The sequence below is a fragment of the Penicillium citrinum genome (genome assembly GCF_028827155.1).
Source record: "Penicillium citrinum strain IBT 23319 chromosome Unknown utg000008l:1.0-2707905.0:1.0-2709502.0, whole genome shotgun sequence".
Lineage (NCBI taxonomy): Eukaryota > Fungi > Ascomycota > Eurotiomycetes > Eurotiales > Aspergillaceae > Penicillium > Penicillium citrinum.
In genome coordinates this window covers 607,935-625,080 of record NW_026622693.1, presented here as the reverse complement: position 1 = coordinate 625,080, position 17,146 = coordinate 607,935, and the positions used below count along the sequence as shown (strand labels likewise).

Below are 17,146 nucleotides of genomic sequence, written 5' to 3'. Positions count from 1 at the left end.
TTTCCTAATGGTAGGGGGGACTGAAGAAGCCTGGAAAAACGTTAGCTTTATCTGGAACATCATAGCCATGCTCCGGAGGTACGAAAGAAGACTATCTCAATTGACCTTTATGCAAGTATATACCGCCAATGGGCGTGGAGAACAGAGATTTTTTGTACAGTCTGGACCGCTCAAGTAAAGCTAAGAAGATACGTTGTGCTTTCGTGCGATTTAATGCAGCCTATACTAGTATAATATAATCATGCTCCTCCTTCAGTCAAGAGGCATTGAAGTCTCAAAGATAGAGGATTCTTGATTTTCAAGTCCGAAACCAGGAACATTGAGCCACATGTCTTGAGCGCCCCAGCTCAAAGCCTCCCAGATCGACTGTTGTGGAAGATTTTCAAGAGACATCATCGTCCACTCTAGATCTCGATCCTGTGTTGCAGGGGGCTCATACTCAAAGCCGTTTATCTGCGAGGCGTTTTGCAAACCGATACGTTCAGCTGTTGTATCCGGTGTTGCACCCGCGCCGGTAGATACGAGGCAAGCTTCAAGTATACTGGAAATAGCCTCCAAGGAGCGTTCTGCAGTGTGTCTGTAGACCTTTATACGTTCGAGTGTCATCATTGCTGTCTCAACCTGTATCTTGCAAGACGCAAACGAATCGTCTAAATTGTCATTTCTCGCCCCGATAGATAAATAAAGCAAAGGTACCATGGTCGCCTGAAATAAGAACCAGACGGCGTTCCAGCCGACCACCTGATTCAATTTTGTTGTCGTAGAAATAGACTCAATAACAGTTTCTGCAATCTCACGGCACTTTAAGATGGCGTTTCGCTCCTCTGTTCTGAGGGTCATAAAAGGCACCCGTCGCATCGCGTAACTTAAAAGCTTTGGGCGATATAAAAGCATGCGTTGAATATTGAACCTCCACTGCATTACTGTTCGCGCGGTGTACAACCTTCTAGGGCACGGCTCGTAATCTTTGAGGGCCGTTGGCAAGTTTTCCCACCACTGCAGAAGTTGTGAATCCAGGTCGATGGTTTCTGAATATGTGATCATTGGCACGGAGGCTAATCCTTCTTGAATCTTTGAGGAGATTTTGATGAATTCGACGTTCTCGATCAACGGAAGAATTTCTAGATAGTCTGCCTAAAAGTGAGTGCATGAGCCATACGTTCGGCTTTGATATTGAACGTAAAATGAAGACGGAAACAATCGCACCTCATCAAACAAGCGAGGCTTAGCAACTGTGATGGCCGGACCGAAAAGATCCATAGATACTCGGCCTAGGGTTTCATGCCCCCATGTTTCCAGGCAACAGAGAGACCACCAAATACGACGTTTGTGTTCTCGATGAGCGGTGCGTGACGGATCTAGCACCAAATGGCTATCATAGGGCTCGCGCTGTAATCCTAGTGAAACGGCCATGCGTAGAGCGCCGCCCATGAGGGAATACCCAAGATTTGGTTGGCTGATATAGTGACAATACCAGCCTCCGATGAGACCGAGCGTTTGAACTGTCTCAATTGCTGGAGATCCCAGAGTCGCCAAGTTCAAGAGGTTCATTGAACGGTCAAAATACGTCCTGTGGGCTTGGTTATCTGGACCTGACGCCGCAATACTACCCAAGGCGAGCACTATGTTCAGAAGCGCTAACCATCGACTATCTGTCCTATCCCCATCCAGATGCGTAGCTCGGAATGACCTTTCGTCCAACAATGGCGCGAGGGAGTGAAGGTCGTTGAAATATGCGTCTAACATTTCGCCTTCTGAGGGCATATGAATGGACTGTGTATTAAACGAGCAGGTCGAATTCGAGTTTTTGTTATTCTGATATTGTGGTAAGACAGTGGATCCATTCAACCTGGATAGTGGCAGCAGCCATGTGATGACCTTCAATGCTGCTTGCATGGATGAGATTCCTAGATATGAGGCCGGCTGTCGAGCCGACAAGGATAGTGCGTTAACATCATCTGAAATCTGCTCTAGAGAATCATCTCGGCTATTACGCAGGCCTTGATCGAGACCATCGTCAGGTATTGAATGTAAAGTCTCCAATACAGGTTGTCCCATAGACAATCCCGAGTTATGAGCGTGTGCAGAAGCGACGGTGGTCGGCGAGTCGTGATGTTGACTTGACTGTGATCCACTCTCATTCATCAACTCCAGCAGCGCTTTTCGAGGCAGATTGATTATGTCGTCTAGAGGTTTGTCTGGAAACAGCCTTTCTAGAGCGGCTTGATACTGGTTCGACGGTGTGCCCGACTTTTCTGAGTGGCTATTTGGTTTAATCCATATCCTCGAATTGGAAGAGCCGACGCGTCGGGGGGGAGTTTACCTTGATGACTGTTGCCGCTGTGAATATGAGCACAGTTCCGGCGTTCTATACCAGCGACAAGATTCACACGGCTTGTCGCCTGTGCATTTTATTTTTCGTTGACGACAGGAATTACACGCCTGTACCATCGGCCCGCGCCGCCCCATGCGTTGGCCGTGTTTAGTACGCTTAGGGTTCCGCAGAGTCTCTCCCCTGTTTCGCGATTGTGAGGCATCAAACGAGATGAACATGCTGGCCAGCAGAGGCTACGCGGTATTCGGAGACGAGGAAGCAGGTTCAATGATTTTTTTTTCTAAATGAGGAACGGCTATGAATCCTGCTAACGCGAGTGGGGCTGGTACTTTGGTACCAGTATACTGTACAGACTGCAGACACCAGCCTAGAACTATAGAACCCCCGCATTTTCCAATGCAAAGAGGCATTTTAGCTCAAACCCACTAAGAAGCAAAAAGTATCTTTGGTGTTTCTAAAATTTTTATTGTTTATTTTATTTTCTTCCTGGGGAAAAGGATCTCCAATCCCGTAAGTCACAAGCAGCGGATGGAAGTAGCGAATAGTATCAGGCAGGTTTCAAACTAGTCAGTTTTCAGTAAGTGTGTGGCGGAGGCTCCCGTGTCGCTTCGGGGGAGACTGAGCAAGCAGCAGCAGCAGCGATATTTCACATGGGTTGCTTTCCATAACCTGTTAAGCTTCAAGCTAGTGGTTCACAGTAATGAACAGGTTTGCTGATCTCCCCCCCCAAACATTGTCAGCATGAGACGGTAACAGCTCCAGATCTGGCAAGGAAGAGGCGGAGGCTTGGCCAAGAACCGACTAAGGGATTTTTCTGTGTTTTCTCCGCCCAACACTAACTTTGCTTGACATATTCATTGTAGATCTGGCGATGTTTCGTTTCGTGTAGAAAGGGAAACCGTTTCAACCTCTCTGACAAATGGCCTGCTTCAGTTAATTGAAAGAGAGCCCTCGCCACAGTCAACCCATCACCATGCTTACGCAGCTTCATTGGCAGATCGGAGTCAAATTCTACTCCGGCATTGAAAAGGGGTGGTCCTATTTTGGCGATGGGAAGCTACCTAGCTTCTCACTCCAAAACAAATTTCCAGTAGGAATGACTCAAATTGAAACTTTGGAAAGAAATAGTTTTCCATATTGGACAAGGGGGTTATGGAATTACTTTGATTCACATGCAGTATCTTCGAAATGATATATTAAACGTTAACGACAGCAGAGTCCATGGCAAGATCAATAAAGAACAATATCGGATATTGTCATCAAATATCTTAGACGGTATTCACAATGATAGTTTCCATCCTGACCCTCATCACCTGTCTAGTTGCTCAGGCAGCAGCTTCTTATCCAAACACTGGCCAAATTGCGAAATCGCGAATCGGTAACTATACCTAACTATACAATGAACAATGATTTGGTGGTGCAATACATTGACTATTCTCGACCTAGCCCATGCACATTTTCGTCGGAACACCACCGGTGGGGACGTTCCCAGTACGCAAGGGCTGAGTTTCACGATCGACGGTCAGGTAGACTACTTCGGTGGCACAAACAGTTACTGGATTAGTTACCTGACCGAAAACGCCGATGTTGACCTCGTGCTCGACCACCTGCACGAGTCTGGGCTCCGCATTCTTCGCATCTGGGGTTTCAGTGATGTAAACAACAAACCTACCGACGGCAAAGTCTACTTTCAGCTCCTTCATAATGGAAATGCAACCATTAACACTGGCCCTGATGGTCTGCAGCGTCTGGATTATGTTGTTACTGCTGCCGAGAAGCGGAATATCAAATTGATCATCAACTTTGTCAACAATTGGTCCGACTATGGGGGTATCGAAGCATATACCACGGCGTTTGGAGGGACCAGCAAGAGCTGGTTCACTAGTCCTACAATTCAAAATATTTATCGACAGTATATCAAGGCTGTTGTTTCTCGATATAGCCAGTCGTCTGCGATATTTGCGTGGGAACTAGCTAATGAGCCTCGATGCAATGGCTGCAACACGTCTGTCATTCACGACTGGGCTGCCTCTACTAGTGCTTATATCAAGTCCCTCGATCCGAAGCACATGGTAGCCATTGGAGATGGTGAGTGAGACTTTAACATCGCCAGCTAGTATTTCATTACTGACCTATTATGTAGAGGGATTTGGTTTGGATGTTGGTTCAGACGGGAGCTATCCATTCACATACGCAGAGGGCCTCGATTTTGCAACGAATCTGGCAATCGACACCATCGATTTTGGAACTTTCCATTTGTACCCGTCCACCTGTATGTATTATGGCTATCGAATACATCTCTATCATACCTTGAGGTAATGATACTAACATCAGCTGCGTAGGGGGTGTTCCCAATTCTTTCGGTAATAACTGGATCACGGCTCATGCAAAAGCCTGTGCAGCTGCACAGAAACCTTGTCTCATGGAAGAGTATGGGGTGAAAACCGATAAATGCACCATTGAAGGCCAGTGGCGACAAAATGCCCTCGATACTAAGGGTATTGGCGCAGACCTCTTCTGGCAATATGGTGACAAGCTCAGCACAGGAAACTCGCCGAATGATGATTTTACCCTTTACCGTGGCACAGATGATTATAAGTGTGTACTTACCGATCGTGTCGCTGATACATAGGTTACAAGCGGAATTTCTAGGAGTTGTTTATTTCTTGCTGTTCGATGGCAGGACCATGGGGCTTCTTAGAGATACGGCGATGATATTCCATGACAAAGTAAGATTACTTTGTCGAGTTACCTCATTGCGTGGTCAACCTCTTGTACATTTCCTATATCGATTTTGGCCCGGGAAATCACCCTTGGAGTTGGTGGTTTGGACTATACTACTCCTCGGAGTGCAGTTTGTGTTGGAGATCTGGTAACAACTTTCATGGCCAGCTGAATGCATCAATGTTCTATTGGTAGGCCTTGTGGTTTTTGTTGCTCCTAGACTGACAGGCGCAGTCCGTAGAGGCAGCCGTAGTCCCCTTCGAATTGAATTGAATTCCCGCAAACTTGCCTCCGTCTACATTGTAGTTTAGAAATTGGCCGAATAGTCGGGATAGTATCTCTGGATCCAATCTTTCATGATTTTTCGGATATTTTTTAATTATTTTTTTTAATTGAACTATGGAGAATGGGAAGGTCAATTCATGAATCCGATTCCAAGACACTCGAATCGTCCACGATTCACATTTGCTTTGTAGGCTCACCCATATAGGGTCAATTCTCATGCAGGATAGTACTCCAGAACAAAGCTGAAGCCAATTTTAATCTACTCCAGCGTCTTCAAGTAGATTTTGCCTTCCTGATTTCGTGCTTGAATTCAATTGAAAATGTATGGAAAAGCATGAAAGATTGGGCCCAGAAGAACTGACCTCACTGTTAAGAAAATTTAGATGAAGTCAAGCAGATTGTACAGAAGGTTTGGGAAACAGTACGTCGTACTAAGCTCAGGCGTCCATTAATAGCATCACTGGCTGCGCTCAAGCTGATTTTGCTCCTAAAGGGGGGGGGGAGTAGATGGTAGATGGTAAGAATGGGGGTGGATCAGGGTGGATGGTGGTTTCGAATCCGATTTTTTTTTCTATTAAAAACGTTGCTATTAATGCCATTTGGACATGTTCTGATTAATATCTAAAACTAATTTTTGTCACATCTTGTTGCATTTAACAACTAGTATAAAATGGGGAATGGGTACCAAATAAATCCTGCTAAAGGGTAGGTAGTGTGCAAGGGCTAAAACTCCTTAGTTTGCAACACCTCATCGGTTTCCGTAGATACCACGATTTCATGTGGCTGGGTGCTCTTCTTTCTCGGATTTGAAGCCGCAAAAATATCCGAGAGCTCCTCGAGAGTTCGCTTGCACGTCTCAACAGCGAAAAAGTATATGATTGCGCATTGAATGAGATTCCACCCCGCAAGAATGATATAGGTATGCCATGAAATAGCTCCCATAGCATTTCCAATACCAAATTGGTTCACGAGCAAAGCAATGTTAGTGAAGACGGAGTAAATAGCCATACCCTTGGCACGGGTTTCATATGCCAGGCATTCGACGGGATACATAGCTTGCAAAGGCGTCCAGCCAAAGCTATAGGTGAATCCAGTGAGGAAGATGATGACAATCGCCGCTGTAGCGGCTGGTGGTTGCTCTGACTTGGCGTAAATACCAGTAGCAACCGACAATCCAGCAAAAAGTAGCTAAATGTGCATAGTCAGCATTGAGAGCATAGACTATCAGTCAGGTCGTCAATACTTACAGCTGCAGAGACAGATGATCCCAATAGCATTGGCCGCCGGCGCAATTTTGGTGTAAACATGCCTCCAATGTAAGCACCTCCTGCAGAAAGAACGGTGTATCCGAGATTAACGTCCAGAACTCGAGTAGTGTCAGTAACACCAGCGCTTTTCAAAAGTCCACCCATATAGTAAGTCGTAATGCCACCAGTCGACCACTGACTAAGGAAGGATGCAATACCAACACACAGAAGCCGCCATCTTGCAGCCTTGGTATTAACAAGTTCTCTGAAGTCCCATGCCCGTTTGTCTGAACCTTCCAAATTAATTGCCTCCTGATACTCGCGGATTTGGAGAGTAACATAGGCATTTTGGCGGTTACCCTCGCCATGGTATTTGGTGATGATGTCCCAAGCCTTCTCACTATGTCCGTGGCTAAAAAGCCATCGTGGGGATTCAGGGATGAACCAAACGAACGCCACGACCAAACAGGACGAAATAAGTTGGCACCAAATTGGGATACGCCATGCACGGGAATCGGAATAAATCAGGCATCCTCTACAAGCTCCTGCGGCAGCAATAGCACCAACATAGTATTGGCAATTGTATAATCCTGTCAACACATCACGGTAGGCCGGATGGCTCATCTCGACTACATAGGCGGGCGCAGCTGAAGCCGCGATGGAATATCCAAATCCTGTAACGCTTCGTCAGACTTTCCCCTTCATCATAATTAGGAATTATAAGAGGGCTACCCACCCAGGAAGAACCGACTTGCGAGGAGTTGATCGATGTGATTGGCGGTGCCACCAAGAATTGTACCAAGAATGACCGCAAGCGATCCGAAGAACATGCCAAATCGTCGACCCAAGTTGTCAAGTAAGAAGCCGACAAAAAGAAGTGCGCTAACCCCTCCAATTGTATACATCCCTTGTATTAGAGATGCCTGAGAGCCAACTAATCCGGCTCCAAATGTATCTTGAAACTGTGCGATGGGAAGAAGAGATCCCATAAGTGACCCATCAAACCCTAGAGAACTTAATTAGCTTCTGGTCAATGTCCCTCCCCTTTTATCGTACCATTCAGTGCTGAGCACAAGTATCCAACGGTCAGGAATCCGTATAGTCTTAGCATTGACCGACTCCACGGATTGGGGGGATCAGTCCGTCTGGCAAGGTCCAGTGCCATTGAGCCTTGAAGAACTTCGACTCTGACACCGTCCACCATCTCGACGTGAGTCATTTGGCCGGGATCCTTTTGCTCACTGGTCCGCGAATGCACTGATTCCGTTTTCATGATAATGGAATATCCCAGAGCTTTGTGATCTACCCAAGAGCCGGAGGTTATGAAGATAACAGGAGGGTATATCGAGGAAGTAAAATGCTCCTGTGGGAGAGCCCTTCTGGTATCTCGAGAGATATGGTCACTATTTAAGCATTGGCGGCATATTATTAGGTTGTCAAATATCGTCATGAAAGCATAGGCTGTCGGCGGATTTCCTTGGCCGAAAGAGAGGGGAAGTGGCGTGTTTTCTTTCGAGGCACTAATTGAATTGATCTCTATTACCCCGGACTGTAAAGTTGAATTATGCGAGCTGATCCTTTGCCCCACCGACTCGAGGTCTACTCTGAAACGAATACTTGTGATCTCCGCCTCTTCCTTGCCCGAACAGGCTATGTTCCGCCCCTTCGCGTATTCCCAATGTAACCGCAATAGCGCCGCGGCCCGACTAGGGTGTACTCTGTATTTTATAAAAAAAAAAAACCATTGCTATTGTATGACATGGATAGATCGTGAGTTCACATATTTTGAGCCACTAATCAAAGGATTCAGCAAATTTCTTGACACTCTCCTTGTCAATGGTTAAATTGTCCGTGAATGAAACATAATGACAAGATTCTTCAAATCGCTATGTTTATTCTACACATTTACATGTCTGGCAATCTTTTTTGACAAAGGCTCCAGAGAGTTTTGTGCAGCATGATGCATTTCTAACCCTCGACTGATGCCACGAAGCTGTGAATTTGCCATTGTGCATGTCGTAGTCTAATCACGATTATACAGCAACTTCAGGGCCTACCACAGAGTCGCCACAGTAATGTACGCGGAGATAGGGAAATTTTAAAACTTATTGTTCTTCTTGTCTATAGTTTCCATGTTCAATGTCAAAATAATAGTTAGGCAACCTGTCAGCATTGCAAGTACGAACCACTCCCCTAGATCCGAGCCTCTTTAAGGCTTTGTTACCTAACAAAGCCTGGGTATTAGGCGCTAGTCAGGAAGTTGAATCTATTCTTTTCATCTATCTAAATGATTCGCTAAAATTGTTCCTCAAGGGCCGTCGGTCAAAGGTGTAGTGGATAGGGTTGGATTTGAAAATATTTCGCTTCCGCCCGTATTTCGAGAGAGATGGGAAAGGTGACTTAATCGCCCAGATAGCGATACTTCAATGGCAAAGCATGTTCTCTAAGCCCCAAAACTGTCAAAACCTGCCTGTCCCCTGGCATGATGTCCAATGCGCTATCACTGAACTTTACGCTACCCAGCTCCTCAAATACGAGGCACTTGATAGGTTTCAGAGCTGTGATTGCCAGTGTCTGCTCCTCAGGCCCATTCCCATTTTGAATCTCTACAGCCAGTCCACGGTCAGAGAAGTCAAGATACTTGAACGGTTGCGGCCAATCGGCGTCACGGGCCACGACGCGGTCGTTTATCCACAGTCGTGCGGCAAGAACATGAGGCTCAGGTTGCGCGGTATGATCAATGACTCCATCTGAGATGACCGTGGTTGTTCCATTAGACGTGACGGTCACATCCTGAACAATTGGTGGTCGTAGATTCTCCCCACTTACGACTGACAAGAATCGGAGCTCAACAGTGGCATTAATAGCTTCGTCGCGATTGCTTACAACCCATACTTCATATTTTGTTTTGGTTGGGGGTCTCGCGTGTACAATACTCCAATCATGGTGTTCACGGCAAACGCCAACAGCAAGGGGCTCCATCGCCCGTTTAACGGTGTAGTACGCAGGCTTAGGTCTTTGAAAGTAATCGACAATCGCCCATGAAATTGTCGGCCAGCAATCATTGATTTGCCATAACAATGCTCCGCCACATTCGCGGTTATTGCCCCATTGTCGACGCCATCCTCGATATCCGAACATCATGGTCTCCGCCTGCACCACTTGGGTGAGATAGATATAAGTCTATATATATGTATTAGCACAGTTCGGGGTTATGAAATCAAAGCAATCTAGGGCTCAATATTAACTTACCTCAAGATCCGTGGCCATGCGTAGATTTTCCACCAGATAGGTCGCTAGTCGTCGCTCGTGGCCATCCGCCTTGTTGTGGAAGTCCATAACTTGAGATTGTGGGAATTTGTCGGATTCGTTTTCGATGAAATAGTCGATAGTCGAGATATGCGGAAAAGCTTCCATACCAAACTCGCTATTGAAACGGCCCCCGAGTGTATCAAAAATCTGGTATTTCTCCTGCGTCCCATGCCAAACTACAGACACCATTAGTAAATCTTCACACTGAAATTTGGGAGAAAGAGATTTACCATTCCACTGATGAATATCTCCAACCGTAGGATCTGATGTGACTTTTCCGTCACCCCAAGGACTCCCTGGGTGGTAAAACGTGCCCGGGGAAAGGTTTGCTATCGCCTCCGGTAATAATTTCTCGTAGATATATCGTGCAGGAAAGTCAGATTTGAGCCACGAGTTTGGATCCTTATCGTCGTAATTATATGTAAGCTTCGTCTGCTCCTGAACTTGATAGTCCTCGTTGTTTCCCGCATATATAACAATAGAAGGGTGGTGCCGCAAGCGGCAAATATTGTAGGTGACCTCTTGCTGGATCGATTCCAGCAGGTCAGGCCAGACTGGGTAATTCCCGCAGGCGAACATAAAATCTTGCCAGACAAGGAGACCCATCTCATCGCATGCCTCGTAAAATGCCTTGTCCTCGTAGATCCCCCCGCCCCAAACCCTAATAAAAAAGAATTAGTTGTTGAAAAGAGCTTAGTTGCAATGGTTTTTATCCATGATTGAGCTTACCTGACCATGGTCTGGCCTCCATTCACCATGAGATTAATCCAGCTTCTGTATCGCTCTTGACTGATACTAGGAAGCAGGCTATCGGCTGGAATCCAACAAGAACCACCGCAGAATATATCCTTACCGTTGATTCGGAAGAAGAATGACTTGCCATGTTTATCAGGTTGTTGAACAACTTCAGCCGATCGAATTCCAATCCGCTTCGAAGCTTTATGCAACCGTTTTCCATGGTCTGCAGACACTGCAACTGATATTTCGTACAGAGGCTGAGAGCCATACCCATGAGGCCACCATAAGTCTGGATCATTAATCTTCAATTTTGCGACGATTTGCTTGCCGGATTCAATTTTTACAGAGATGTTTTCACAGGCGATTTGATGTCCTCTCAGAGATAGGTAGAAGCTAACTGTGTAGCATCCGGAGGTGGCAACATCGATTTCTGCAGTGACTGTGATAGTTGCTGTCTTGTGATTGGGCACCAACTGTACCTGCGGCCATATTTCCGCCACTCGTGCAGTGTGTACTTCTAAGCGTATCTCTCTCCATATACCAGCAATCATGATGACTGGGCCCCAATCCCAACCCCAGTGATACTGCGCTTTGCGTATAGCAAGTCGCGATAAATCACCATTGAAGCCTTCCCATTTGTGGTCTGGATATTTGTTTCGAATCTCCTGTGCTTTTAGCTGAGCGCATTCAAACACAATCTCCAGCACATGTGGACCATCAGATTCAAGCAGCAGCTTGGTAACATCTACCCGATGCCCGATGAACATATTATCGCTTGTCAAAATATTCCGACCATTGAGAGTGACGTATGCGAATGTGTCGAGGCCATCAAATATCATATCGACTGCTGCGGCGGCTGGGATGTCGGGTCGTTTAAATTCTGTTCGGTATACCCATGCTTTTTCGTTGGCCCACTGGGCCTTGAGTTCGTTAAGACCGATGTAAGGATCTTCGAGTCTATATCTTTGATGTTCAGCCTAGGACTTCTATATCCATATACCAATATCTGAATATGACCTTTTGTTTGCAATCAGATCCTGCTGGACAGTGGACGGAACTGCCACTACAGGCATCCATGCATCCGGTGCATGATCGTCCCGGTCTTTGAATGTCCATCCGTTGGACAATGGCACTTCAAAAAAACTCATACTTTTCAACGCATCCAATAAATTCTTTTCATATGAGATATTGAAGGCAATGACAGACTCGTCAATTGCCTCTTCTCTACATCGAGCGTGTCTTTTATATCTCTAGCTTACTCGTATTTATTGGATCCATGGCCGCGATGTTCCCGCCAGGTTCAGATCTTCAATGGGGGTTCATGTACTGCTGAGAATATCACGGAATTTTCGGCCTCCGCCTATTCACTGCCACTTTCGGACGTCGACAGGCGGAGCACCGCCTAGACAGTTGAAACCGTAGTTATACCGTGTGTAGATCTGGGATAACTATATCAAGTATGCACATTCTTAACTGTGTATTCCGTGGCCCCGCTTTTGGTTTCGGTATTATCAATATACGATCACTGTATACCCCGGCATTCAATCCTCGGTTCGTGTTTGTATAGTCGTGTTTTAATAGTTCCTTCAACTATCCAGGGAACCATTTTGGGGATGAATCCTTATCTCGCTAAGCATTGACGCAAATGGCTAGCACCTCAATCCCTAATGCGCAATACTCGATGTCTATGGTCAAGACCGACGTTCCGAGCCGCACCGTGATAAATTAATGCCGAGATTGCACCGAAGAAGCCCAGTTTGAAGGCCATAAATGCCACTTCCAATTCGGTCTGAAACACTTAAGGGTCCAGTATACGGACCCACTACCCTGCAAAAAGTACATTATGTGACCAAAGAAACTACAGTAAATACATCCATCATGTGATGTTACACATTAGGAAGAAGGAAGAGGTTTACGGGGAATCTTCGGTGCCATGTAAAGTGATTATCTGATGTGTTTTCATTATGGGTATCAAGCTACCTTTCAAGAGTCGGCTTTGCTCTGACTCGTTACAATTAAAGTATATTTTGCTTCGTCCTCAAGATATACCTCTCTCACCGAGTGTGGAATGAGTTCGACGGGGGACGCCGTTCTGGACACGGCTTCGTCTCATGTTTTAACCTCAGACACGGGTGCAATGCAGTTCTTAGCACAGATAGGAACGACAGAGCACGGGACTTTCTTTGGAAAGTTTCCTGGTCCATCCACAGAACATTCGCATGCGCCTGTAATAACCCAGTAGGTCATTGAGTAGTTTCAATTTTAGATGATCTTTTCTACTTTCTACACGGGCGGATTGGAACCTAGAATGGCTTCAACTGCTTCTTTAGGTAGAATTACGAGAGTTGGAAAATCCTCAACGTTTCTCAACAGGAATATTTCGTATACGAAAGTTGATATATAAAGCGCGATTGCTCGCCATCGTCCAACACTCATCACCCCCCCAACTTTTCCATCGACCACTTCCTTTAAACACTATCAAATTCCAGAATCCTTGCTATTCAAGGTATCAAACATGCGTTGTCTGTCCCTATTTGGTGCTCTCGCACTTATCCCTGCCGTCATCTCGTCGCCCACGACAGGATCCAAGCTTTCTGCCCGTGATGATCGAGGCACAGAAATCGTATCTGGACTTGGTGCTCGAAAGCAAGAAGTGACCGGTGCTGGTGGAAATACTCGTGACTTGGCCATTGCAATGCTGGAGACTAATACCATGACTACTGACTATACCTACGGTATCTTTGATATTCAATCTTCTGCTCACAATGTACACTAAAAGGTGAATGCACAGGTGATGGAAAGACTGGCGACTCCACCAACTTCGGTATTTTCAAGCAGAATTGGTACATGCTACGGCACTCCGCGTCTGAGTTCCTAGGAAAATCCGCGGTCCAGGTTGATGAAGGAGCTATTTTGAAGTGCGTACATGATAACCACTATGTATTCAAGCTCCTTGGGAAGCTAACTGATTGACAATCTCAGCACCGACTTGGATAAGGACATCAAGGCCCGTCACGATGGTGAGGAGAAGTTTGGCTTTGACGTCTGGTTTGCCGGACACCGCAATGGAGAATCCGGTGTTAACAATCCCAACACCCCGGATATCCAAGGTGAGACTACCTTACAAGCATGAGCACCCTTGCGAAGAACTCAACTAAACTTCTGTAGGATACAAGGACGCTGTTCATTGGATTCAACAGCAGATCGAGAGCGATAAAAAATATCAAAGCGATGATACTCGGTTCTGGGTCAACGTCCAGGCCATTTAAGCTTTACAAATTTTAGCATCCAGGATCGAGTTTGCTTCATACAATGCCAATCAATTCAAAGTGACGCTTATATTTTGCGCAGTGAGGGAAGCTTCTCATACTTCCAAAACAATATTTGTGTCTTGTTCTGAATTGCAGCTGATTTGTTCTCAATCGTTTTCATTTTTTTTTTATCTTGGTGTTTCTTCAAGTTGCTACCTTTCGCATGTCCACTCGTTTACAATGTACCAATCCTATTATCATAAACATTATATAGCACTTGACAGGCCCAGACCCAGACACTTGTCTTCCTCTGAGGGTGGTGATGTCGTTCGGCTGGGCCTCCCTGAATAAAAGTGTATGTATTTCAACCTTCGAATTTTCATTTGTTCGTTGGACGGCCGCTCTTTGATACCTTTGGATCATTATGCTTGATGCTCAAAGTTTGTTTGAAGCTCAAAAAGATTCTTTGAACATAATACCCCTTTTTAAGTATTTGAACAGCGAATAATGATAGGCTTTCAATGCTCGCACAATTTGTAATCTGAACTCAAGTGTCTCATTGTTCGAACAAGGGACAAATTTTCGAAATAGTTAGCCTAAAACATCGGCCAACCACAAAGTAGGCGCAGTACGTATAGCAAAAAGAGGCTAAATAATGAGAAACCCGTACTTTGATAATACCGCTTTACAGTATTACGTGTTCGGTAGAGAAACCGCAATTAAGTGTCAATCCTGTTCATTAAATTTCATTCTATTTTGGACTTTGATCATTTATTGTTAACAATGTTGTGATTTGGCTTTATTTCCCGTAAAAACATGACTTACATGATTAGTGAAGCAAGCTGGGCAACACAGTGTAAGACAGTGAAAATGACGGTATTTGGCTCCTGTCCGGAGCTCTCCTTTGTGAGATCAACAATTGAGTCAAAGCTGCCGAATCTTTTCCTCTCGTAAAAAGGTAATTTCTGAATCTGAGTTCGAAGAGAACGCGTTGTGGATTGAAAAAAGGGCAACAATAGCTTTGAATGTGCAGGTTGAAGTGATACTTCTGTCAAGTACGCCCCAGAGTCGACCGTCTGGTCCGCAAACAGGAACAATTGGCAGTCCAACATGTTTGTTTTTGGATCAGGTGGGATATGGGTCATTCTGTATTCGAATTGGGACATGGACAGAAATGATTGTATAAAAAGTTACCCAGGTGCCATTGAATCAAGTGGATCCCGTATCTGATTCTGTTATGGCAATGTGGCAACAATCGAGACCCATCCTATCGCGCTAATGGAGGAAAATAAGGAGAAGTCAAATTAAATGACGAAACCTCTTTCGCCCCGCTCTACATTCATTGGAACGCTATGGCATCGCGGGACCTCGAAGAACGTCAGGCCTTCCGTCTATCGCTGATCTTGCGGTGTGGTTTGAGGAGACACATAGCCTGCCGAGGGTAAATCACGTCTAGTCCATCACTTACTGGCGTTTACAAAATCGGACTTCATATCCAAGGGTAAAACCCGATGGTTTATTTGATTGAACATATTCATCAAGGTCTGAATGCTGATGGCATCTAATTTTCCAATAGATCGAAAAATCCAGAAGGATCGCTCGAGGCGGCTTGAGAATCCACTACCGGATGTGCTTAGGGCTTGCTCAAGCCCACTTGGTAAATCTCTATATAGTAGGATATTCGCCTATATGGTCTGTGGGAGTTCTGAAGAAACAAGACCCGCATGGCATATGTAGATCAAGTGTGCATTGTTTGGTTCTTGGGACGAATATACCAATCAGCATCTGGAATTGAAGTCGGAAGATCTATAACGACCCACTCCGCGTTCATTTGCTTTGAGAACTGGAGTTTAATCCCCCACTCATAACATTTACCGCTCCAAGATTATCGTAATAAAAGCAGTAGCTAATTTATGTCTCCTGTTTTACTACATTGTCAGGCTGAACGTTTGGTCGGCATGATAGCTCTAAATACCCCCCCTCGATAGTAGGAAATATTTTAGAAAACTGAACTACCACAAAGTAGTTCTAAGGCGCTACTAGCGCCTCAGAAGTATGATATCCTAAACATTCTAACCCCTCCATCTAGGTGGATACCAAGTCTGCCGCTCTCGACGCCACCTAAATGAACGGCGCATAAGTTCATTGGTCTGGCTATGGCAATCTTCGCGAAACACTACGTCGGTACTGGAAGTCTGCTGATACCAACAACCTCATTTCACTCCACCCTCTTACCCTACTCTCCGAACCGGGATTTAATGACACCATAAATCAGTAAATTTATTTACCGCAACTTCCAAAAGCCGTATTCTGCGATTGCTGAGCTCATTGCTTGACTCACGTGGCGCCATTAGCGAGTGGCTGTCATCCTGTCTGATCCTTGGAAGTGGTACATATTTCATTCAAACAGCCAGCCGTAACGGATTATCACTATTTTTTTCAGAACTTCGGACTTCTACAATGGTTCAACTCACACCAACCACCTCCTCCAGCGCCGCCGGCGCCGCCTTGTATAGCCCATTCACCCTGCCTCTATATGATACGTGGGTGTTAGGGCTTTCCAATTCGTTTGCTTGGTATTGTCCGACCAAGAGCGTTCAACTCCCCTTCTTCAGACGATTTATTGGCCAGCGACATTTGGATATTGGCCCTGGAACCGGGTATTATCTCACCAATGCCGGCATTCCAGAGAAGACTCAAATGACACTTATGGATCTGAATCCTCACTCGTTGAACTATGCCAAACAACGTCTGGGCAGACCTGATACCCAAATCGTACAGGCGGATGTCACAGAGCCACTTCCTTTAACTGGTGTCTATGATTCTATCTCGACCTTCTTCCTCATTCACTGTCTGCCAGGTCCCTTGGAGAGGAAGATGGTGCTCTTTACGAATCTCAAGCCGCATCTTGCCGAAAATGGCACAGTCTATGGGACGACAATTCTTGGTAAAGATGTGAAACATAATTTATTTGGACGGATCTTGATGAACGTTTACAACCGCCGAGGTATCTTCAGCAATTGGGATGATGGTGAAAAAGAGATTCGGGAGGCTCTTTGCAAGGATTATAATAAGGTAGAGACAAGTGTTGAGGGGCGTGTTCTGATGTTCTCAGCTTCACAGCCCAAGCTTCCATAAAGCCAGCAGCAGAGTTCAGAATAGTGAACCAGCTGTTTGGACCCAACGAAGAGTGAGACAAATTATATCTCACTGGTGATTATTACTTGGCCTTTACTATACAGTTATCTACCTTG

At 45.5% G+C, this 17,146-nt stretch overlaps 6 protein-coding genes across 6 annotated transcripts; 3 read left to right on the top strand and 3 right to left on the bottom strand.

The window, feature by feature from the left end:
• Positions 1-252: 252 nt before the first annotated feature.
• Positions 253-2,145, bottom strand: N7469_008668 (fungal specific transcription factor domain-containing protein; the record flags this gene model as incomplete). Its single annotated transcript, XM_056647586.1, has 2 exons — positions 253-1,134; positions 1,207-2,145. 2 exons carry the CDS (start codon positions 2,143-2,145, stop codon positions 253-255), a joined length of 1,821 nt encoding a protein of 606 aa, XP_056497351.1.
• Positions 2,146-3,619: 1,474 nt separating this feature from the next.
• N7469_008667 (glycoside hydrolase 5 family protein) lies at positions 3,620-4,967 on the top strand (the record flags this gene model as incomplete). Its single annotated transcript, XM_056647585.1, has 4 exons — positions 3,620-3,713; positions 3,782-4,423; positions 4,479-4,607; positions 4,678-4,967. 4 exons carry the CDS (start codon positions 3,620-3,622, stop codon positions 4,965-4,967), a joined length of 1,155 nt encoding a protein of 384 aa, XP_056497350.1.
• Positions 4,968-6,067: 1,100 nt separating this feature from the next.
• Positions 6,068-7,810, bottom strand: N7469_008666 (uncharacterized protein; the record flags this gene model as incomplete). The annotated part of the gene is made up of 4 exons (XM_056647584.1): positions 6,068-6,532; positions 6,592-7,265; positions 7,328-7,597; positions 7,648-7,810. The coding sequence occupies 4 exons, from the start codon at positions 7,808-7,810 to the stop codon at positions 6,068-6,070; spliced, it is 1,572 nt and encodes a 523-aa protein (XP_056497349.1).
• Positions 7,811-8,991: 1,181 nt separating this feature from the next.
• On the bottom strand, positions 8,992-11,789 carry N7469_008665 (beta-mannosidase; the record flags this gene model as incomplete). The annotated part of the gene is made up of 5 exons (XM_056647583.1): positions 8,992-9,774; positions 9,844-10,079; positions 10,134-10,564; positions 10,633-11,598; positions 11,659-11,789. 5 exons carry the CDS (start codon positions 11,787-11,789, stop codon positions 8,992-8,994), a joined length of 2,547 nt encoding a protein of 848 aa, XP_056497348.1.
• Positions 11,790-13,156: 1,367 nt separating this feature from the next.
• On the top strand, positions 13,157-13,910 carry N7469_008664 (glycoside hydrolase family 134 protein; the record flags this gene model as incomplete). The annotated part of the gene is made up of 4 exons (XM_056647582.1): positions 13,157-13,376; positions 13,433-13,559; positions 13,624-13,751; positions 13,810-13,910. The coding sequence occupies 4 exons, from the start codon at positions 13,157-13,159 to the stop codon at positions 13,908-13,910; spliced, it is 576 nt and encodes a 191-aa protein (XP_056497347.1).
• Positions 13,911-16,352: 2,442 nt separating this feature from the next.
• Positions 16,353-17,030, top strand: N7469_008663 (class I SAM-dependent methyltransferase; the record flags this gene model as incomplete). The annotated part of the gene is made up of 1 exon (XM_056647581.1): positions 16,353-17,030. The coding sequence occupies one exon, from the start codon at positions 16,353-16,355 to the stop codon at positions 17,028-17,030; it is 678 nt and encodes a 225-aa protein (XP_056497346.1).
• Between the last annotated feature and the right edge of the window lie 116 nt (positions 17,031-17,146).